General features: G+C 44.8%; 2 protein-coding genes across 4 annotated transcripts in view; both read right to left on the reverse strand.

The window, feature by feature from the left end:
* The window catches only part of LOC143281297 (uncharacterized), a 21,995-nt gene extending 20,990 nt beyond the window's left edge, over window positions 1-1,005 (reverse strand). For 2 of the 3 annotated variants that reach the window (XM_076586458.1, XM_076586455.1), the window contains exon 1: window positions 205-1,005. The gene's annotated coding sequence lies outside the window, so the exon portion shown is untranslated. Of the gene's footprint in view, window positions 1-75; window positions 95-204 lie in introns of those variants that run through there. The other variant, XM_076586462.1, reaches the window with a different exon arrangement.
* LOC143281487 (uncharacterized) overlaps window positions 1-21,405 on the reverse strand; it is a 59,303-nt gene extending 37,898 nt beyond the window's left edge. The window contains exons 1-3 of the mRNA XM_076586697.1: window positions 21,214-21,405; window positions 15,404-15,524; window positions 14,321-14,567 (exon numbers count right to left, since the gene is read on the reverse strand). Coding sequence (XP_076442812.1) covers window positions 14,321-14,567; window positions 15,404-15,524; window positions 21,214-21,405 — 560 coding nt within the window. The remainder of the gene's footprint in view (window positions 1-14,320; window positions 14,568-15,403; window positions 15,525-21,213) is intronic.
* Window positions 21,406-24,930: the final 3,525 nt, after the last annotated feature.

Raw genomic sequence — 24,930 nt, forward strand, 5'->3', positions numbered from 1 at the left:
CACACACACACCGGCACACACACACACACACACTCACACACACACTGAGACACACACACACATCCATTCACTGACACGCTTGACGTGTCCTCAGTCAGCAGATGGGTGTGTGTGAGGGTGGTGGGGGTGAGGGCGGGGGGATAATCGATAATACTGCTGTACTTTATGAAAACTAGTCACTACGACAGTAAGTGATGTCAGTACCCCCGGTTCCGGCTTTCTCACATGCGTTGTTTCTACTCAGTTGTCAGGAATAAACACACGATAAACTTGAACAGATGCACACTTGTCAGTCAGTCTCAGTCAATGCCGCCGGGTACTGTACGCCAGCCGCACACCTGATACACTGACACACACATGAAGGAGACTAAAAGTAATCCACAGAAATGTTTCCGTATGTCAGTCACACACGACCACGAAGACTGATCACCCCGTTACCGAGTCAGTCAGTCTCTTACGGCTTGCTTTCTCACTGAAGAATAAACATCAGATCAGTACACGGCACACTGAACAGACGCACGTGCATCTGGTGAACTGACGGAACACAAGCACGGTAGAACTTCCCTCGTTATAAGGGAAAGCACGCTCTCTCTTTATCGCACTGCACATCAGTTGTCTGTGTGTAAAAATAAATAAATAAATAAAACACTGAAAGAAGTGCGCACACCACACAACACTACACACACGCACACTTGAAGCCCAGCCAACAACAGTTCCTGGGAAACGGGGACGGGACGTGAGCCAGCCACACAAAAAAACAACAACAGGTAGTATCTGGAACAAGCCTGGCACCGATGATGATGATGAAGAGGAGGAGGATGAAACTCCAAGGACTGACGAACCAGCAGAGCCTACAGCCACTGCCAGCCTTACCTCCCCCTATACTAGTAACACACCCGCACCAAACCTCCCTCACTTCTCTTCCCTCCACGCAGCGGACTGCCTGCCAGCCGACCCGCACGCCCACGACGGAGGCGAGGAGGGATCCCAGTGACGCAGTTCAGTGTGAAGGCATCATCATAAGCCAGCCGGCAACTGAACCAACCTCTCCCCCCGACCACCCCACACCCGCTCAGTCAGTGCAGTGCCTCCCGAACCAACTCTTCTGCCACGCGCCGCCGTGCATGTGCCGTCATGGCTGTGTCACGGGGCCTGTCAGTGTCGGTTCTTACTCGTCTGATCCCAAAACTTTACAACAAAAACAATCATAATAATAATAATTGTTTTGGTCCAAAAGCAAAAAGCGGCAAGTAGTCACTCACTGTGACATTCATTAGCATTATCATTGTTATTTAATCATTCTTCTTATAATTTTTATTTTATCATTCTTCTTATAATTGTTATTTTATCATTCTTCTTATCACTGTTTTTATTTTATCATTCTTCTTATCATTGTTATTTTATCATTCTTGTTATCATTGTTGTTATTTTATCATTCTTCTTATTCATTATTATCATTATTATTGTCATTATTTCATTCATTTATTTTTGTTGTGTGTGTTTTGTGTTGTTGTTTGTGTGTGTGTGTGTGTGTGTGTGTGTGTGTGTGTGTGTGTGTGTGTTTAAAGGAAATGTAGTAAATATATTAATAAATGCATTGTAAGAGAGAACTGGCGGTGGGGTGCAAGCACATAAATGTACGGAGAAAAAATACTACTACTACTACTACTACTACTCATCATTACCATCACCGCACCCATATACCGCTTACCAAGCACACCCAAACGCATTTCGGGGGACGAGGGGGTGGCGGTGGTGGTAGAAAATGAACAGTATGACATATCATTTGAACTTTTTGACTCACTTGTGAAAACAAAGTGAGTCCATGTTTTAACCCGGTGCTCGGTTGTCTGTGTGTGTGTGTGTGTGTGTGTGTCTGTGTCTGTGTGTGTCTGTGTGTCCGTGGTAAACTTTAACATTGACATTTTCTCTGCAAATACTTTGTCAGTTGACACCAAATTAGGCAAAAAATTAGGAAAAATTCAGTTCTTTCCAGTCATCTTGTTTAAAACAATATTGCACCTCTGGGATGGGCACAAAAAAAGAAAGAAAAAAGAACAAGCCTAATTATATGCAAACTGCATTTACTGTTATATCTATATTTTTTGTATTCTCTAAACTTGGCACTTTGATCTGATAACCTGACCCAACAACAAGAGCAGTCATTATGATCATTTTTTGTTCAAACAGGAACTTCTTTTGCTAAGCATGGAAGTTTTATTTATTTTGCAAACGTTTTGGTGCAGATAGTAAAAAAGGGTAATTACTCTGTAATTAATGCTAGGGGACTTAATTCATCACAAGTGAGTCTTGAAGGCCTTGCCTCTCTTGTTGTTTTTTGTGTGTGGTTTTTGTTGTTGTTTTTTTGTCTTTTTAGAAAAAGAAAATGTAGTAAATATATTAATAAATGCACTGTAAGAGAGAACTGGGGGTGGGGTGCAAGCACATCAATGTACGGAGAAAAAATACTACTACTACTACTACTACTACTACTACTACTACTACTACTAATCATCATCATCATCATCATCATCATCATTACCATCACCGCACCCATATACCGCTTACCAAGCACACCCAAACGCATGTAGGGGGACGAGGGGGTGGCGGTGGTGGTAGAAAATGTACAGTATGACATATCATTTGAACTTATTTTATTTTATTTTATTGATTACATGTGAACGATTTAGTAGCGGAACAGTGTGTGACAAAAATCAAGGTCCCAAGACTGCCAGTGCCCGGAAACCATGGGGCTTGCGTCAGAACGCAACATGCGGGTGCCAGACGAAGAGCCCCGAGATCAGAACCGAGGCATAACTCGGCTGGCTTCAACTTGGTTAAAACATATATATATATATATATATATATCAAGAGACAAGGCGAAGTACAGCGTTCAATGAAGAAAATTTGACCAGCAACAAGCCTGAGCTTACACCGTGCTCTGACTTCAACTTAACATCAGTCCTTGGCCACGCACAATGGAGTGATGGCGAAGACGATGACAACTGACATATATCCAGCACTGACCCCCCTCACACTCCCTCAAGTCCCCCCCCCCCCCCCAACCCCCTCCCTCAACCATCACCCCATCCTCCTTTATCTTGAACATACCGCCGGTCAGTCCCAGAGGCGAAACTCGACTGACTTCAACTTTACCGGCATCAGTTCTCAGCCATGCACGTGTGGAATGAAGTGATTATGATGGTGATGATGGTGACAATAATAATAATAATAATTATTATTATTATTATATTTATATAGCGCTGAATCTTGAGCAGAGACAAACCAAAGCGCTTTCGCACCTCAGTGAGTCATCCGAACGCATGCATAACTCTAAAACTGGAAAAACTGAAAACATGGAAGAGGCAGGGAAGGAAGGCTATTTTGGGAAGAGGTGGGTTTTAAGGCCTGACTTGAAAGAGCTGAGTGCAAAGACCTGACGAAGAGAAAGAGGAAGTTCATTCCAACTGCAAGCTCCAGAGACAGAGAAAGAACGGCGGCCAACAGTCGAATGTTTGAATCTGGGTATGCGTAAACAGAGTGGATAGAAACCCGATCGTAGTCAGCGAGATGGGGTGTAGAGTTGAAGCAGCCACAGAAATAGGAAGGGGCTGATTTGGGAATACATTTATAACATAGAGTGCCGATCTTGTACTTTATTCTGTGTGAGACAGGGAGCCAGTGGAGATGTTGCAACTGACATATCCAGCCCCCTCCCCGCCCCCCTCACACCCCCACCACCCCCATCCTCCTCTACCTTTAACACAACGTCAGCCCCAAAGGCATGACTGGGCTGACTCAACTTTACAGTCAGTCCTCGCGAGCCACGTACATGTAGAATGGAGTGATGATGATGGTGGGGATGACGGTGACAACTGACATAGCCAGCACCCCCTTCACACTCCCCCCACCCCACCCCACCACCACCCCCATCCTTCAACACAACGTCAGCCGCCCCACAGGCATCTCAACTGACTTCAAATGTACATCAGTCCTCGCGAACCACGTACATGTAGCGCAGATTGATGATGACAATAGGGACATGTCCCACCCCAGCAACCTCCCCCAACCCCCAACACCTCTCCCCCGCCCCCACCTCCTATCAAAGCCATGCATCATCAAGCCGGTAGCGGAGGTACAGTGACATCAGTCTTCACCCTGCCCTGCCCTGCCCTGCCCGCTCTTCACAGCATCGTCAAGTGACTCCCACTCTGTCGTTGGTCTGGTCAACACATACTGATGTAATGGAGTTGTGTGAACAGTTTCACTGAGGTTTCGGTTTCAAGGAGTTAGAGCGTGTGGACTGATCCTTATAGAGTACACTGCATGAAGTAAAAAAAAAGAAAAAGAAAAAAAAGAAGAAAGAATTATGTGCAATATGTGGAACAGAGAAGGGCGTGGAAAGTGTGTTTGTGTGTGTGTGTGTGTGTGTGTGTGTGTGTGTGTGTGTGTGTGTGTGTGTGTGTGTGTGTATGTCTGTGTGTGTGTGTGTGTGTGTGTGTGTGTGTGTGTGTGTGTGTGTGTGTGTGTGTGTGTATGTCTGTCTGTGTGTGTGTGTGTGCGCGCGCGCGCGCGTATGTGTGTTGGTGGTTGTGTGTGTCTTGGCGAGTGTGTGTGTGTGTGTGTTTTAGTTGGCGTGGGTGGATGGACTATGAGTGTCTGTGTGTGTGTGTGTGGGGGGGGGGGGATGAGGGGTTGTAGGGGGGTAAGTGTATGTTGATGGTTGTGTGTATTTTGGTGAGTCAGTGTCAGTCAGTGTGTGTGTGTGTGTGTGCGCGCGCGCGTGCACTATGTGTGTGTAAGTGAATGCACGTGAATGTGTGTGTAAGTGAAAGACAGACACAGACAGACAGAGAGGCACAGAGGGGTGACAGTGGTGATGGACTGAAGACAGTAGTATGTGCAGCCCCAAAAGGAATCCGGCGAACAACAGCACCAGCACACTGTGGCCACAAAACACACACTGACATCACTCACTGGTCACAAGGCGACAACGATCTGCCGGTCACAGTGACCACACACACACACACACACACACACCACCACACACACACACACACACAACCTGAGAACATCTTCGTATGTGAAAAGGTCACTCTGTCTCCCGGACAACATCTCTTCTCAGCCTTCAGTGTTGATCGACCTGTTTATCTCCACCGACCGCTCAACTGGCCACGACTGCAATAGCATGCAGCCGTCCTCACACGCACACACACACACACACACACACACACACACACACACACACGTGTGTGTACGCCTGACACAGACACAGACACACACACACAGACGCACACATATAGACGCACAACCAAACACACACAAACACACACACAGACGCACACAAACAGACACACAACACAACACAGGCGCGCACACACACACACGGACACACACATATAGACACACAACACAACACACACACTAGCACACACACACACACAACACACACACACACACACACACACACACACACACACACACTGACACACCAATACCCGTTCCCGATACCATCGTCAAATTTTCTGCAGCCAGTCTCGCATTTCAACATAATAATTATGCACCTCCCGTCAGTAAAACGCCACCCCCCCTCCCCTCACTGATGAGATCCCCGACGCATCAGTCCACCCTCTCCCCCGCCACCCCAGCAGGTGATCCAGAACCGGTTGTACCCGGGCAGCTCAGTCACACGGCTGAAGCGATCTTCCATGACAAGCGGCCCCCAAACTCAGCTTGTGGAGACTCCGGTGAAAAAGACAGCTTGATTCTGTGCCCACAGAAAGACGTGAACAAAACAAGTGAAGTGTCTGTGGGTGTGTCGAGTCCTGTGGCCGTGAAGAACACTTGACACTGACAAGTTCCTTCGTTTTTTCGTTTGTTTTGTTCTGTCTGTATCTCTGTCTGTCTGCCTCCTCTCTTACATAATTATAGAATCATTATAATTATTATATTATAATTATGTACACAAGACACAGACCGGCGTGCGCACATATGAACATGAACGCCGCACGCGTCGCGGAAAACACACACCCCAACGCACACACGCAAACGCACACACACACACACACGGACTGACGCGCGCACGCACACGCACGCACGCACACACACACACACGCAGCGCTTCCCCCCCCCACACTCCACCCTCAACACCCCCACCCACCCACACACACACGCACATGTTTATGTTTGTGCTTTATTGTCTTTTATAAGCCTTAAAAGTTTTTTGACAAAAAAAAAAAGTATTCACACACACACACACACCGTCGCACACACCGTCAGACACACACACACCTACACAAACAAACACACTGTCAGACACACACACACACACACACACACACACACACTAACACACAAACCCAACGGAGCGGAAAATCGGCGGGTGCAGGACGCGTGCCATTGCGCCATAACGTATCACAGGGAGAACACAGTGGAGCCGATTCCCCCACGAGAGGCAAAGCGACAGGGCTAAAACCACTGCAGTCAGTGCACTTCTGACAAACCCAGCCGACCGTGAAGAAGGAACACCAGCGTTGACAGCGGGCCCAGAACGATAAGAACCTTATTAACAGGTGTCGTTACTTATTACCCGCCGAATGCGGATGGGGCAGAGGATGGGGGGAAGTGGGTTGATGTGTGTGTGTGTGTGTGTGTGTGTGTGTGTGTGTGTGTGTGTGTGTGTGTGTGTGTGTGTGTGTGTGTGTGTGTGTGTGTTCGTTCGTTCTTTTGCTTAACGTCTATCCACATTTGTGATTTTAGACGAAAGTCCATTATATCCTTGAGGAGACTACTACACATCTCCTACAAGGAGCACAAGACCAATGACTATGTGCGGAACCTGGTCAGCAACCTTGTTGGGCCCCAAGAACCACTGCTGGCGACTGTCAAACGACGGAAGATGGCATGGTTTGGTCACGTCATACGACATAACACCCTCTCCAAAACCATCCTGCAAGGGACGGTAGAGGGAGGGCGCAGACGGGGGCGGCAGAGAAAGAGCTGGTCCGACAACGTCAAGGAATGGACCAAAATGACGATGCCAGATCTCCTCACGACAGCTGCCAACAGAACGGCGTGGCTAGCTATGACACATTCCTCATGTCCCCCCAACGACCCCAGCGGTCGAGGGAATGACCTGACCTGACCATTATCTCCCCCACCCCACCCATGCCTTAAATCATCACTACTTTCCCTGTTCCTCTCTCCTCAATAAGCGTTAAAGAAAAAAGGAAAAAGAATATAGACGAAATAAAATAAACTAACCAGTCAACGATTAGAATGACAACAAACAGCCAATAGGGCTCCAAATTAAACTCTGAACTATTTCAAACACATGTTGATTATCAAAGAAGACATTTCTAAGGGATGCAGATGGAACTACAGATTTTGAAAAGGACATGGGTAAATACAGTTTTAACTGGTCACATTCATAGATGATATGCTCGGGGGTAATATCATTGCCGCAAATGCAAATCACATTTGAGGTATATTTTGTTTTTATGGCATCTAGTCGTAGTCTGTGTATTAGACTGGTGAGCTTTCTGCTACTGTGATGTCCCTTTGTTTTAAAAGAAAACATGCCATCATTTTTTCGCGAGCTGTTGTCAGTATTTTCTCTGTCAGGATCAGACTCCTGTTTTAGCTTATTGACATGGTTCCAGCAAGCTTTCTCCAGCAGAGAAATATGACAGTATTGGTGTGTCAGTGTGTGTACGTGTGCGTGTGTGTGTGTGTGTGTTTGTTTGTGCGCGTGTGTGTGTGTATGATTATGTGTGTGTGTGTGTGTGTGTGTGTGTGTTTGCGTGCGTGTTTGTAAGTGCGTCCATGCGTGTGTGTGTGCTCACGCGCGCTTGTGTTTGTAAATGTCCGTGTGATACTTCGTGTGTGTGTGTGTGTGTGTGTGTGTGTGTGTGTGTGTGTGTGTGTGTGTGTGTGTGTGTGTGTTTATTTATGCGAGTGTATGTGACTGGATATGTGTGTGTGCGCACGCATGATCATGTTATCAAAGAATGGATGGTATCGTCTTCTCCCCCCCACCCCCACCCCCCCTCCGTGTGCAGTTTTATTTGTTATTCCTATCGAAGTGGATTTTTTTTACAGAATTTTGCCAAAGACAACCCTTTTGTTGCCGTGGGTTCTTTTATGTGCGCTAAGTGCATGCTGCACACGGGACCTCGATTTATCGTCTCATCCCAATGACCTAAGAGTCCAGTGTGTGTGTGTGTGTGTGTGTGTGTGTGATACACCACTCACATCCTGGTTTTCAACAAGTGTGTGTGTGTGTGTGTGTGTGTGTGTGTGTGTGTGTGTGTGTGTACGTACGTACGTACGTATGCGCGCACGCACACACACACATATACACAGAGGCGAAATCCAGGCTATCTGAATCAGTCTCCTTGTTTTTCCCCCTGTTACTCTTCTTCAGTTCTTGCTCCCGCCCCCAACCCCGTCCTCCTGTCTATTTTCATTCTGTTTCCTTCTTTTGTTTAGTCATTCATTATATATATATATGTAAAGGGGGCGTCGTATCTTGATGGCCCATTCTTTACATTCCGTTTCTTTGAGTTTGTTGGGTTACGTTGCTCGTCAGACATCTGCTTAACAGATGTGGTGTAGCGTACATGGATTTGTCCGAACGCAATGACGGCCTCCTTGAGCTACTGATACGGAGCAGTACTCCTTTCCGACTCATTCCTTGATAAGTTTTACATTGTTTCTGCTTTTAACTCTCTCCATAAGAACGGCGAAAGAGACGACGTTAACAGCGTTTCACCCCAATTACCATCATCAAAATATTGCAAGCGGAAGGCTCTTACACTGAAGACGTGAATGCTGACAAAGAATACCACAATTCTGACGACGGAAGCTAAAGGTTGGGTCGTTCAGACACCCACTGGACATCCGAGGGGCCTGTGTAGAGGAGAAGAGAGGACTGGCCGTACTGAGTGAGTTAAAGGTCAGCCAGACCATCGTAGCTCCCCCGCACCGTGTGACCTCAGTCAGTTCAGCGGACTCCGGACTCAGCGACGAGTGGCAACAGCTCCATCCTGTCAGTGGAGTCAGGACACGCCCACAGACACCCAGTGCACAGTGAAAACACAACGCCACACAAGAAGCTGCACTATTGCATGCATGCTCCTGCCTCTGTCAGTCCTTCTCCTGACCCCGCTGTTCGACCTGTCGGCTAAAAATACGTGTGCAGCTGTAGTAAAGGTCCGTGATTAAACAGAACGCGCATTTGTGAGCGAATGCGCATAAGCAGGTAGTTATGATTGCAAACACTCTCTCTCTCACACACACACACACACGCACACGCACACACGTGCTGTGTACATACGTACGCGCGAACAAACACACCAGACGCACACTCACACAAATGCTTGCACATCAGCGCTGTTCGGAGCATTTGCACAACGCGCATTTGCACAACGCCAATACCGTCGCCCACTGCAAATACTAAAATACGTGAAGGCAAAAATAAACACTCTCGCAAGCACCGTGGCTGAGTTTGCACGCGCTGACAGAGAGACAGACAGAGACAGAGGAAGACAGACATAGAGACAGAGTGGAGAGCCGGAGGGACGGACTGAGAGAGAGAGAGAGAGATGGCAGACATATATTGAGAAGGGACTGCATGAGGTGTTGGGGGAGAGGGATGGGGGGATTCATCAAAGCATTCTCAGTCCATCTTTTCCCGTTTGCGTCAAAGATCTAATACACTGAACACATGCGGGAGCCCAGTCTTTTTTTCTTCTCAGTTTCTTTTTGCAAAGTTTTGGCACAGGCACACGCCGCACACAAATCATGCACTGATGCACAGTTGGTTTATTGCCGACACATGTTCGCACAGGCACAAGGAGGAAAACAGTGTGCACAAGAACGGCTCCACACACACGCTGCAGAGCCGGTAAAGAACCAAGTGCACACAGCGAGGTGACACTGCCAAACCCGGATACAGGCAATACACTGACTACTTTGTGCACTGCCAGACTAGTACTGTGGGCAGTTGATACAGGGAGCACCTCACCACACACTGCCAGACTAGTACTGTGGGCAGTTGATACAGGGAGCACCTCACCACACTCACTGACTAGCGCGCGCAAACACACGAACACACAATAGTGAGAGAGAACCAGAAAGGTGAGTGGGAGCAGACCAGGGCATGGGGAGAGGGGGACTGGGGTATATCAATTGTGGGAGGGGGGAGAAAGGGGGAGGGCGAGAGGGGGGTGGGGGGGGGAGAAAAAGAGAGAGGTTAAAAGGGGCTGACAGACAGGCATGCAGCCCGCAGACAATTGCAAACCGCATAAAACATTATAATCCGCAAAAGCTCCGGTAAGTCACCGTCATTATCAAGCGGCGTACAGTGTTCACACACACACACACACACACACACACACACACGTGGTTCACACTCACACACGTGGGACACACTCACAAATTAAACTTCTTTTTGTTCATTCAATCCTTACAAGCACACGAAAACTGGCACCAAAATAATTATTGTTCTGCACTGAAGGGTTCAATGACATACAGACGTGAACTATTACTTCGGTGGTAAGGAAATGTACTGTACTGAACCGGGTTTATTGCATCGCACTGTTTTGCATTTGACTGCACAACTTTGTCGTCAGTACAACTTATTCAGTCTCAACACCAACGTTTTTTTAGCTGCTCCTCCTGTGAAAGTACGTCCGTCACCACTGACAGTGCAGCACCAGTCGTCTTCCCCATGTCCACATCTCTCTCTCTCTCTCTCTCTCTCTCTCTCTCTCTCTCTCTCTCCATATACACACACACAAAGCGGATTTTCTTCTATGATATTTCTTTACCTGGGAGGCCATAACTATCATCGTTTTGTTGCGGAAGGTGTTTTTTTTTTGTTTTTTTTTTTTGTTGTTTTTTTTTCTAACGGAAGTAAATTCGTGCTGCTATCGCCTAAATCTGGTTTCAGTGTGGTTGATGGTCTCACTCGCACTACTGAGCTAGCACTCAGACCATCGCTCAAAGCAGTGTCAGTAAACAAAAAGGTGGGTGGATGGGGAAAGAAGGCAGACGGAGAAAATCCCCACGTCCCATGTCGTCTAGACTCGAACCCAGAACCTCTCTGTGTCTCACAGGTAGTGAGTGAAACCATCCACATCAGGCCACTCATCGGGGCAAAGGATCCTGTTAGGTTGTCAAAAGTCAGATGACTCAGTTAGTGCGGGGGCGTTAACGAACGATGTCCAACTGCTCCTGCCCCGCCTGCGCTGGTGGTGGTTTCCTGAATGAATAAGTTTCCATCTCATTCATTCATGGTGATTTCCTGTTTCATTGGACTATCCCAAGTCACAGAGTGAAGCGTATAATATTTCAGTGTTCTACTGAAGCAGTACACAATACAGGATGATTGTTGTTGCTTTTTTGGCTGTGTGGGGGCTGTGCCCAGTGCCGTGGGGGCCTGGGGCTGACATCATGGTGGCCAGACACTGACATCTCCGTGAGGACTGTCACGTCGCTGTCAGAACAGTGACACAGCTGTGTTATACTGAGGCGACTGGAGGGACTGTGAGCCTGCTGTGGGTGTGGGCTGTGAACGTTGACATATACACTGAGTGCTGTGTATCTCAGTGACTGTGCATCCCTCAGTTCCGGGGAGACCGATTCAGGATGGGCGGTAGCGGTGGCGTGGGAGTTGAAGTGAGGTCACGGCGAAACAGTGTGCAAGAAAGGGGCGGGGGAGGGGGAAGGGAGAGAGAAGAAAGGAAAAAAGCGCTTCTATAAATACGTGCACATCTGGCAAATAGCGCGCGCATCTCTCTCTCTCTCTCTCTCTCACACACACACACACACACACACACACACACACACACACACTGACACACGTGAGGGTTTATTTCTCTCACTCGCTCTCCCTTTTGCTACTACAATACTGATTGACATACGTTGTTCTCTCTCTCTCTCTCTCTCTCTCTCTCTCTGTGATTGTGTGTATATATATGTGTGTGTGTGTGTGTGTGTGTGTGTGAGTGAGTGCTCTCTGTGTGTGTGTGTGTGTGCGCGCGCGTGTGTGTGTGTGTGTGTGTGTGTGTGAGAGTGCTCTCTGTGTGTGTGTGTGTGTGTGTGTGTGTGTGTGTGTGTGTGTGTGAGTGCTCTGTGTGTGTGTGTGTGCCAGTGTGTGTGTGTATGTGTATGTATGTGTGTGTGTGTGTGTGTGTGTACTAGTACGCGCGTGCGCGCGTGTGCCGGGCCAGTGTGTGACACCACCCGGGCCGACTATCTCATCCCCAAACAGGCTCAGTACAGATGAAGATGGAGTGGGCGTGGTTCTTCAGTCTGATATAAAGGCCTGTCGCAAACCACCGGCACTGTGCACAGGACTCTGGCACAGGCACACGAAAGAGACGGAACTTAGAGCATCAATGTGAGCAAACTCACGTACTGGTAGCAGTCTGAATAAAATAAAAAGATAAACACTGACACTCCTGCGTCACTAACTGAACACAAGCAAGCAAGCAAGCAACGGCAAGCGCGCACACACACACACACACACACACACACACACACACACACTCACGCACACACAAGCATGCAGACTTACACTGACATGCACGTGGCACGCATTAGAGCCAAAGCTGGCCGCCGGAGAAACAGAGAAAGGCACAGAGGTACAGACATGCAGACAGACAGACAATCTGACTGACAGAAAATGATTGACAGAGGAGCGCAACAGTTGATCTATCGTATTCATGCAGATTTGCAAATAAAAACACAGTCTTTCGTTGATAGAGTGCCTGACAATGTATGCAGCGAAAACGCACTGTTCACGACATGCGCCTGTGGCAACTGTGCAGGAACAGTTTCAGTTTCTTTGTCCACGCCCTCCATTGTTTATTTTTCAGTTCCCAGTGAGACATACGTGCACAGTACTAGCCGCGATACTCATCATGTGTGTGTGTGTGTGTGTGTGTGTGTGTGTGTGTGTGTGTGTGTGTGTGTGTGTGTGTGTTCAAGTTGTTTTTGCCAGTGTACTAGTGTGCGTGTGTGTGTTTGTGTGTTTGTTTGTGTGTATGTGTGTATATTTGTGTGTGCGTGTGTTTGTGTTTGTGTGTGTGTGTGTGTGTGTGTGTGTGTGTGTGTGTGTGCAGTGTGTGTGTGTCACTGAGTGTGCGCGCGTGCCAGCCACGGTGCGTGTGTGTATGTGTGCGTGCGCGCGCGCGTGCCCTTGTGTGTAGATATGCGTGCGCGCGTGCGTGTGTGAGTCAGTAAACGTAACATGACAACAGCGATGATTACCCCCCACACCCCCCACCCTTCTCCCCTCACGCCCCCATCCACCTATTGTCCGAAAGACGAGACGTCTGCCATCCAGGGGGTCCTGAGCAAGGGACACAATTCTTACAAAAGAAATATCAACGTCCAACTGAGTAGCACCCCTTTCAGCCCATGTGTGTATTTCATTCAGTGACAATGCAGCATTCTTACCTGGTATATATATATTATTATTATATACATGTGTGTGTGTGTGTGTGTGTGTGTGTGTGTGTGTGTGTGTGTGTGTGTGTGTGTGTGTGTGTGCGCGCGCGCGTTGTGTGAAAGAGAGAGAGAGAGAGAGACGGAGAGAGAGAGAGAGAGAGAGAGAGAGAGAGAGAGAGAGAGAGAGAACTCAGCTGAACTCGTCAGTACTGTGCTAAAACTGACTCGACGGAAACGTCAGTTTTTCATTCAAGGACCAAGATGTTGGGCATGGCATATTCTTCCGGTCTGTCCTTGCTGATCCACATCCGTCCATTACTGACAAACAGTAGACCAGTGACACACATAATGAAGGAAGTGGAAGATACTGAGAAAGATGACTACTGACACACACTGACACGCACGCACACAGTGAAACACACACACACATACAGTGAAACACACACACACACACACACATTGAATGCCGGACAACTGGAAAAAGGTGAGTATTGAGACGATTAAAAAATAGGATAGACACATTAACAGACTCACTGTTAACAATTACAAAGAAATAAAAAAAGAAAAGAAATTAAAAAAAAGGAAGGAAGGAAGGTCGGAGGGCAAAGAGGGAAGAGTGGATGGGAAAAGGACTGAAGCAGACTGAAGCGAAAAAAAAAAAAAGAGGGAGGGAAAGGGAATTAGGTGGTGGGGAGATGAAGAATAGGTTAACATAGAGACACTGAGAAGGGAGACAAGCTGAGTCAGAGATACACAGAGACAGACAGACAGACAGACAGACACAAGGACAGAAACACACACAGACATACAAGCACAAACGAAACAGGCACACAACAACCAACCAACACACTCACTCACTCACCCCAGACGACTCCGAAGACACCACAGCTGCCGACAGCGGTAACTGCACTGCGGGAACAACAACGACGCCGGCAACGTCATCGTCAGGGGAGACCACCGTCCTTTTCCTGACGCCTCGCCTTCCCTCCTGCCTTCTCTCCCCTGGCACCCCCTCCCGGTCTTTCTCCCGTGCAGGGCGGGGGCCCCGGCAGCTCTCCCCAGCCCCAGGGGCAGGTGTGTACCGCCTCTCCGAAACGAAACGAGAGGCCCTGCATGACAGTAAGTAACAACCATCATGTCGTTAGGTAACAAGGATGATGATGATGATGATGATGATGATGATGACAGAGATAATGAGCGGCAGCAACAAATACTGTGCGGCGGCCAACTGCACAGCAATGATAATATGATGCTGCTCAAAAAAAGAGAAAAAAAAAAAAGAAAAAAAGAAGAAGAAATAAATGAACAAAAAACAGTAATAATAGTAATAATATTGACAACAATAACACCAACACCAACAATGATAACACTGACATTATCAATACTACCACTACTACTGCTACTACTACTACAAATAATAATGAGCAAAAAACAAAAATGAGCAATGTGACAACACTGATCGACCGACATTGCTGATGTTAAAGATAACTGATGCCAAGTTAACGAATGACTCAAGATGGTGACGATGATGGAATAGGTGTCGACTAATGTGGACAAACAACAACAAAAAAACAAAGATAATACGACGACAACCAAAGACTACCAATAATGCGAGCATGGTACAGTTGAACAATACGCTGAAAATATTTCAGCGCTTTACATCACAATGTAGCAACATAATCTTCCGTGAAGAATCACACACAATCACAAGCATGTGCACGTGCATGACAGAGCCCGCGAGCATGCCAGTACACGCACACACGCGCGCGCGCGCACACACACACACACACACGCACACATACACACACTCTCTCTCCCCCTCTCTTTCTCTCTCGGTTGCTCGCACGAACAGAAAAACTGAAACAGAGAGAGCGAAAGACAAACTGAGACAGATAATATAAAAATGATTTTTTTTCTTACGGTTTATTGTCCTGCTGTCGCCGACTCCCAAAGCGGCGAGGGAACTTTGGCGAGTGTTTCAGCACGTTGACTCCGGCAGCAGCAGCAACAGCAGCAGCCGGCTCTGCCCCTGTGTCGTCCTGGTTCTCTGCGAGGCTCTGCTGCTTCTGTGTGACGGACACGCCCACTGATTACTACAGACACTTGTACTAGGAAGTGCTGCTCCTCTCTTTCTCCACACGCACTGTATCAGATTGTATCAGTTTTTGTCCAAAAAGGCAGTGTAATAGAATACAATACCATACAATACAGTGTGTGTGTGTGTGTGTGTGTGTGTGTGTGTGTGTGTGTGTGTGTGATTCGGACTGCTCTCCCCGGGGAGAGCGGTCGCCACAGCCGGTGCAGCACCCCTCACACCCCTTTGTAAGTGTATTTGTTTCACTATCATTGTGTTTGTTTGTTTTTTTTCTTAAGGTTTTAGCCAGGGACAACACTTTACTTGCCGTGTTTTTCTGTGTGTTTTTGTTTGTTCTACGTGAGCTAAGTGCATGCTGCACCGCACGAGGACCTCGGATTATCGTCTCATCCTACAGACTTAACACCCAGACCCCCACACTCAACGTCCACTGGAAAGGCAAAGTCAAAATTAGTCACGGTGCGTATGGGATTCGAACCCGAGTACACTTGCTGTCCAGTCACCGCTCTCTCCTTTTTTTTTTCTTGTGTCTTTTTCCACCTCTCCCTCATTCCAACTTGTGCATTCTCTCTCCCCCCATCAAATGCACACATACACACACAGAGAAAGACACACACGTCTCTCTCTCTCTTTCTCATATCAAGTGGTATTTGTTTTGTTTTGTAGTAGTATCAGTATCAGTAGCTCAAGGAGGCGTCACTGCGTACGGTCAAATCCACATACGCTACACCACATCCGCCAAGTAGATGCCTGACCAGCAGCGTAACCCAACGCAGCAGTCAGGCCTTGAGAGAGAGAAAAAAAAAGTAATTTACTTTTAGACAGAAACGTGTCTGTGATATGTTTATGAATGTATTTGCAACATGGCTTCGTCACTTTCTTATTTCAAAAAGAATATCCTGCAACCGATGACTTACATTTTGATACCGTTTACCCATTCATGTGTTCGAGAATGGATTGCAGCGGAGATTAGAAAAGAGAGAGAAACCACTCGCGGCAGGCCCCTTCTTACTGTCTATAACAGTGCTGAAGCCGTTTTGGGGCACACACGCAGTGCGGAAGGGTGGGGGTAAATCACCCTCTCCTTCCCCACCCGAAGGAAACTAGTCGGTTCTGACGGTTCAGCTGCAGTAAAGCGAAAGTTAAGTTATGCCTGGAATTTCCCACGTGTAGTAAGATTCGCTGTATACAATGAAAACCGATTCATTTTTGCTTGGTTTTTAGCACGTTTGCATCTGCTTGAATGTAGATAATATAAAAAGAAAATAAAGCAGCTCCCCCCACCACCAACTCCCCCCCCCTCCCCCCAGCGCAATGTTGCACATGAGAGAGACAGTTGTAAATTATTGAACTGCGTTTTCGTAACGCTACTTTTTCTTCACACCTCCTGGTTTACATCACCATTTCTTCAACAACAAATATATATATATATATATATATATATATATATATATATATCAAAACATAAAACACATATTCAGCTCTGTCTCTCTTCTAACATCTGTCTATACATACATACATACATACATACATGAATACATACATACATAATTTCATATAGATCTATCAGTATGTAAATCTAAATCTATCTATATGTACATAATCATATATATAATTCATATATATACGAATGCTTCATGTTGCCCGAGCAGACCGTTTTATTATGCTCTTTCTCTCTCTCTAAGTCTCTGTCTCTCTCTCTCGGGAGTTTTACATGGCTGTTAAAAGCATCTACGATTCTGTACTTGTATGTGTTCGTGACAAAGGTATTTATTCAGACTTTTTTCAGTGTCCAAGAGGGGTTAAACAAGGTTGTATGCTAAGCTCACAGCTGTTTTCCTTTTTCATCAGTGAATTGGCAGTGGAGTTATCAAAGAAGGGGAGGCATGGAATACAAATGATACCTGGCGCAACAGATTTGCTCTTAATGCTATTTGCTGATGATGATGTTCTCTTGTCTGACACACCCATAGGGTTACAAAATCAATTAAATGCCCTTAAGCAAGAAACAGACTACAACAAACAGTGAATCTCGATAAGACCAATATTATAGTTTTCCGCAATGGAGGTCATCTTTCGACTCGTGAAAAATGGTGCTGTGGTGATAGGGAAATAAAAGTAACCAATACATATAAATATTTAGGAATGTTATTCACAACAAAATTGAGTTTGACATCTGCGTGGGATGAAGCAAACAGAAAAGGGAAAAAAGGTGTAATCCAAATTATAAAATCACTCAGGAGACTGCGTTCGACTGACGTTTTCCCTTAGTTTGGGCGGGGCAAAGGCAGCTCATGAATAATGAATACGTCTCGCGGCGCAGGCTGCCTGGCTTCAGCAATTTCTGCAAGTGGTTTATCTCTCTTTTCTAATCTCCGATTGCAGTCAGGATTTTGTGACAAAAAAATATTACCAGGAAAACGTATGGCGTGGATTTCATTCAAATACATGGCCTAACCATGTAAATATAATCGCGATGATGTTCTTCAGTGTTGCTAAGAATAATGCTTCATTTTCTTCCAGCGCGCTTTCACACACACACACACACACACACAGATATACACACACGCAAACACACAAATACACAACCACCACCACTACCATCAAGAACGTCATCGGCCACTGCCTAGTATCCTAACTTAAGGGACGTGGGACGTATTTAAACGGGAATCTCGTGCGAATTGCAATGCAGGCACTGATGTGAGTAATGTTCAGTTGCTTGTACTTCACATCCCTGTTCAAGGGCTTGGCTTTACGATGCGAAATGACCCACAACACGAACACGAACCCGAATCCACACTTGTCCATTCATCCGTCATGTTTCTTGTTTGCCACTGCAAAGTTGCTGGGCTTAATAGAAAGAACGGCTGTCTGGCTGGCGGGCACAGAGCAGATTCATCACCGCAGACGATTTTGTGGACAAAGTAAGTTGATACCAGCAACAGGAAATCACATTATATGCTGCTATTTATGTTAACAATCTCCGATGAAATAGGATGTCACCACAGACATACGATTCAAAACCATACACAACATGGCAAAAACTCTGAAGCTTAATTAAGATTCAAAAAAGCTTCGGAATCAATAGGTCTTACCTCTCGCAGTTCAGGGTATGAGTCAACCAGAGGAAAACATGACGACTCGTCGTACTTTGCCGCGAAGTAACAACCTTTGTTATTTCATTTCTAACCAATGTTTTTGCTACTGGCAACATATTTAAGACCAGGGAGATTTCAGACGACTCCATGACACTTCTTGATTGTTTGGATACAAGTTAGAACGCAACACCTATTGTACTGCAGCTGGGTCTGTCTCGGTGGCTCTGTGTGAAGACCGTGAATCACGAAACTCACGTGCAATGTTGGCCGTGTGAACTGAACAAACCTGAAACGGGTTTAACGAACCGGTTTTAAATCCGGAATCACTTGCAGTGTCTCTCCTGTTGCGTGTCTGGGAGGGGAGGGGAGGGAAGGTGGAGGTAGTGGGGCTGAAGGTCGGGGTTGTTAGATGAATATATACCTACATTATGACATCGTGAACATACTCTGTGCTGCGTTTTATAATGGAACAACAATCATTACTGTTGGGATACTCTGTCACTCATCTATTTTTTCATGCTTTTTTTTAATCGTTAAATTTTAGCAGTAAAATGTGTGTTTGTGTTTATGAAATGTGTGTTTTATGGAATGTATTTCATTTTAATCTAAGCATGATTTACCCGATATATTTTTTATTGTTTGGTGGATTATACGTTTTGAATCGTTCTGTGAACACATTGGATTGAGCTATTGTAATGTTTTTGTTATGCTTATATCTAGCTCGATGATGTAATGCGCTTTGAGCAGCATTAGTACTGGATATCACGCCATAGAAAAGTTATGCATTATTATTATTCATTATTATTATCAATTAATTCGCATAAATGTGCCATGCACGACAAAAAAAACCCGTTCTTTTGAAAATTTGCTTAAGTGTAAATGATAAAGAAAATTTTTGCTTGTATGTTAAGTATTTCTTTAGAAATTAGCCTCTGTGTGTGTGTGTGTGTGTGTGTGTGTGTGTGTGTGTGTGTGTGAGTGATATCACGATCACGGACACTCTACAAAAATGCATACTGTTATCAGAAGTAGAGATAATGACAGAAGGAACAGTTGTGATTTTTCGCTTTTCTATTTTCACACACACACACACACACACACACACACACACACACACACACACATGGACACGAACAAACACACACACACACACACACACACACACACACACACACACACACACACACACACATGGACACGAACAAACACACACACACACACATATGGACATGAACAAACACACACACACACATATTAAAAATCCGTCTGTGGTGACACGATAGTACAACCACAAATAACAAGAGGCACGGTCTTTCGAATGGAGACGTTTGCCAAGTCGGATTGACAGGGAGAAAGCACAAATAAATTACCTCCATTCATTTCACACAGTTCTCAGGCTTCTAGTTCTAAAGTTTATCTGAGGCGGTGTTCTCAAGATTCGTGGAACAGTTAAGAATCTGCGGTGTAGACTGAACTATGCTGGCCTAAAAAAAATACTTAGCTCGATAGCTATAAAACTGATTCATAACCTATAAAGATATGTATCTTATATCCACTCTGGGCACACTTTGCTCGGTTGTTTAACTGATTTTTTTTTTAACCTACAGATATACTTCTTTAGTAACCATTTTGGGTCTTGTGCCATTATTACACGGTAAAGCTCGTCAAAACTCAACATTCTGGTAAACTGCACAAACTTTTCTCTATCGTTAAATGAGTTATGAGACCGTCTTTCTGCCTAACGCTGTGAATTGGTTTATTCAATACCGTGATGCACGATTGAATGCCTGTCTCTCAAGCGAAGAAACAACAATCGCCTATGCCGCCGATCTAAACAAACACACACACACACACACACACACACACACACACACAAACAAACAAACAAACACATACGCGCGCGCGCGCACGCACACGCACGTCTCACACACACCATCTTTGATACGTCGCTTCCCGTGCTTGGATGTAAGAATATTTATATAGAATTCCCTTATGCTAAATTCACACTTGTGGACGTGCACAAGCATGCCAAACGATAACAAAATGCTTACCTTTCTGTAAGAATATTTATATAGCATTCCCAGAACATGTTAATCAACTTTCTGTAAGAATTTTATCAAGCATTCCCAAAACATGTTAAATTCACACTTGTGGACGTGCATAAGCAAGCCAAACAAATAACAAAATGCTTACCTTTCTGTAAGAATATTTATATACCATTCCCATACGTTAAAATCAACTCTTGTGGACGTGCATAAGCAAGCCAAACAATAACAAAATGCTTACCTTTCTGTAAGAATATTTATATAGCATTCCCATGTTAAATTCACACTTGTGGACGTGCATAAGCAAGCCAAACAATAACAAAATGCTTACCTTTCTGTAAGAATATTTATATAGCATTCCCATACGTTAAATCAACTCTTGTGGACGTGCATAAGCAAGCCAAACAATAACAAAATGCTTACCTTTCTGTAAGAATATTTATATAGCATTCCCTAACATGTTAAATTCACACTCGTGGACGTGCACAAGCATGCCAAACGATAACAAAACACTTACCTTTCTCTTCTTTTTGCTCCTGTTGTCTCTCCTGTCATCATCGCCTGGCCTTTCTAGCGGGGGCTGCAGTATGTTCTCACTGGTGTTTCTCTTGTCTTTCCTGCTCTTCTTCAACTTCTTTTTCCGCTGATATTCAGCAAACTCATCGAGGCCCAGGTTTTTCTGGCTGGCACAGCTCAAAGTGTCCCCCATGGTACACGCAGCGCTAATCGGTCATGAGAATCAAGTGGACCTTCTCACCCTCGATTCTATGTCCGTGAACCACGGATGAAACTTCTTTTTAACTACAGGAAATTGTTCGCGTATCTATGTTCGTGATATCTTCACGATCTGTGTTTGTTGAACCCACGTTTTTGGATCTCCTGTGACTGATACCGTGTGATGGTCCTGGTCACCGGGTGGAACACGCTGTCCCATTCACCGAAACGAAAGTGTGAATGGCAATGTCAACTTTGGGATCAGAGAAGACGGCAGACTTCGATGAGGCACATTCGCTTTACATAATTATAAAACGTGTCATACATGATTGTTATAAGTGAAGTGGGTCGCAAATGGATTAATCTGGACAAGGTTGTTTTGTTTTTGTTTTTTTTCGTTCTTTTTCCTTTGTTTCATGATTTAGTTCATCGCAGTGGGCATGTCTGGGCTATCAGCACTGTGGTTGGATCCTCGTGCAACAGATTAAAACGTTTTATTTATTTATTTATTTTTTTTCATTTCAGTTTCATTCTGCATGCACAGTTGTGTTTTATTTTCGATCTATTAATCAGCGTGACGTGAATGTAGGCCGATTTCATTTATAATCAATATATTTTTTTTAATCACACACACACACACACAAAAAAAAAACCCACATTATTTATTATTCCGTATCGTGCCTTCCTTGTTTCCAGACAGGTGTCATCACCAGAACTTATTAATTCTGTTCTCAGCTCTCTATAATCATAACAATCACAAGGATGCCACGAGTAATTCCAGACACGTGAGACGCGGGACGTGAAAAAGTTCCACTTTGCCTATTTCCAATATGAACTGGGTTTGTAATGTGACTTTTCGTCGAGAAAAATGGGGAAGGGATAGCGACTTACAAATGTGAACAGCAACGGAAAACGATAACATTTCCATTTTCTATGATCACGTTGATTTCCTGAACAACTACACCACAATCTGTAGTTCTGTGTAGTCCACAGTCCATCAGCCATACAAGTTACATTCAGGTTTTGTCGAAGTGGAATACTGTTTCCTTCTCTCACACTTTAACTCACCACAAGCAAATCTTTTTTTTTTCTTTTCCCAACAACTAGCAGATTATCTTTGATGTGTATATCGCTTTACAATATGTGACTCTGTCCTCGCATGTTCTCATTACTCGATCTCCCTTGCTGTCTTGTCCGGTTTTCTTTGCGACACAGTCCAAACAATATCACATTTTACGCAGCCTTTTATAAACAGCAGGACATCCAAAACATGGGAAAATTGCCACTGCTTAGGTTTCTTGATACCACCGTGCAAAATCGTTCGTTTTGTTGGCATATTATGCAGTCATCTGTCTTAAAACACATGCTAACTTCTGGACGACCGCTAGTCATTACATCCAATATTATCTTAGTTTTTGATTCACGTACTGAACGTCGAATTTCGGACGAGCCATCCACAGAGGCAACAAGAACGTGTGACACAAAGCACAGAAACTACCAGTGAAGGCAGCGATGAATTACAACAGTCATTTTGCTGTATCTGCTTGCGCTTCCTTCTGTGGTCAAACACAGCTGACACGAAAAAGCCCTACTGAACGCACATGAAACCTAAAATCTGACGCCAGGGTTGTTTTTGTCAGCAAAACTTCTCCCAATATGATATACCATCCATGGTGTCCACAGTACTGTATGGCTGAGCATATTGCAACAGATACAACAGTCATTAGGTTAGGGGTCCACAGCAGATAAAGCTGATATCAGAAGGATGGGAGAGGAGGCGGCGCGTGGAATATTATCCTACCTAGGTTCTTATTTTATCTCCGCTGATTTACGTCTCGAGGACAATAACTGAACAAGGCATGCCTCTGCACGCACGAGCACACGCACAGAGTGAGAGAGAGAGAGAGAGAAAGACAGAGAGAGAGAGAGAGAAGAGAGAGAGAAAGAGAGAGAGATGGAAGGAGAGGGGGGAGGGGGAGCGCAGCACATAACACAAAATATTAAATGTTTTAATGAAACTGAAAATCCGTTACATATTCATCTTGATACATGGACTGGTATAAATCAATCGATATTATCACAAAGGGCTTTTTATTCCACAATAAATAGTCAACATAAATATATCCAGCAGCTGTTCAGATCACAGACATACAAGAATAAAAGGGAAATCAATGATCAACTGAAGTAAGATATCAAATAGGATTACACTTGGAAGGGAAAAAAATATATAAAAAAAAGAAGCGCTACTCTTGTTCAAACAATAAATGTCATACACTGTGAAGCTTGCGTAAACCATCACCAAAGAAATGATAACTGACGTTTAAAGCAAACATTTACACAACTAGTTTTAAGGAACCAAAAAATGTCAGAAAGGCAAACATTGGCAAGCGCTCAAAACTTTACATCAGTTGCGGTCTTTTCCTGTTGGTTTTTTTTGTTTGTTTTTTGTTGTTGTTTTTTTTTCAATTATATCATCAACGTTACAATCATTTTCTGGATGATAAAGAAACGATTGAGATACAGAAAACAAAGACTTCGTTGAAGAAAACCACAGACAAATGAATATTGATGATACATGCATATCACATAAAACGTCTAACAACAATATGACAAAATGCAACACTGACAACTAATCAAGGAAGAATAATCTGACAAAACAAATAAACATCTAAACAATATAAAAGATATATACTTAAGACACTGCCACACACTTACAAGGATAAAAAAAACCAACAAAGTGCAGAGAGTAGACTTCAAAATGCAGCTCTCTTCAGTTCTATGAAACAAAAATCCACACGGAATGAGACAGACCTACTGGCTCCTTCAAGTTCCAGTATAACAATTTCACACCAGTCATTGGTTTCATCTTTTCAGTTCAGTCTCTGCAAATCTAAACCAGACTATTCTCCACACAGAGATTTCCAAACATTGATAAATATGGCGATATTTAACTAGATAGCCAGTGCACAGAAATGATATGATATTTTACAAATACTAAACTCTCTATCACAACATTTCGACGGGCATCTCTTCAAGCCGCCAGTGATATAGTTGATTTGATTAAATGATTTTAGTGATAAAATGGGGCACTGACATAATATAAAAAAAACAAATGCCGAGTGCCTGTATCACAGACTGACAGTCATCCAAAAGCAGATGACTTGATGTAAGAGTTTGTTAACGTCCTGTGCTGTCGATAGTGCATGTGCCTGTACAACACTCATCCACTTGGAAAAAACGACAAAAAACATGCCGCTGACTTTTCCACAGTCGACTGACAGATAATACAACACACAGAAGCCAACACTGATGCGTAAACACGCATGTACACACACATATACACACAGACGCGCGCGCGCGCGTGTGTGTATGAGAGAGAGAGAGAGAGTGTGTGTGTGTGTGTTTCCGAATCTGTATGTGTATGTGCCCACGTGCACGTGTGTGTATGTGTGTGTGCCCGTGCGCACGTTAGTGTGCGCATTCGTACATGTAAGCGTTCAAACCTTCAATGTAAATGTTC

This window comes from Babylonia areolata, chromosome 4, assembly GCF_041734735.1.
Source record: "Babylonia areolata isolate BAREFJ2019XMU chromosome 4, ASM4173473v1, whole genome shotgun sequence".
In the NCBI taxonomy this organism is placed as follows: Eukaryota; Metazoa; Mollusca; class Gastropoda; order Neogastropoda; family Buccinidae; genus Babylonia; species Babylonia areolata.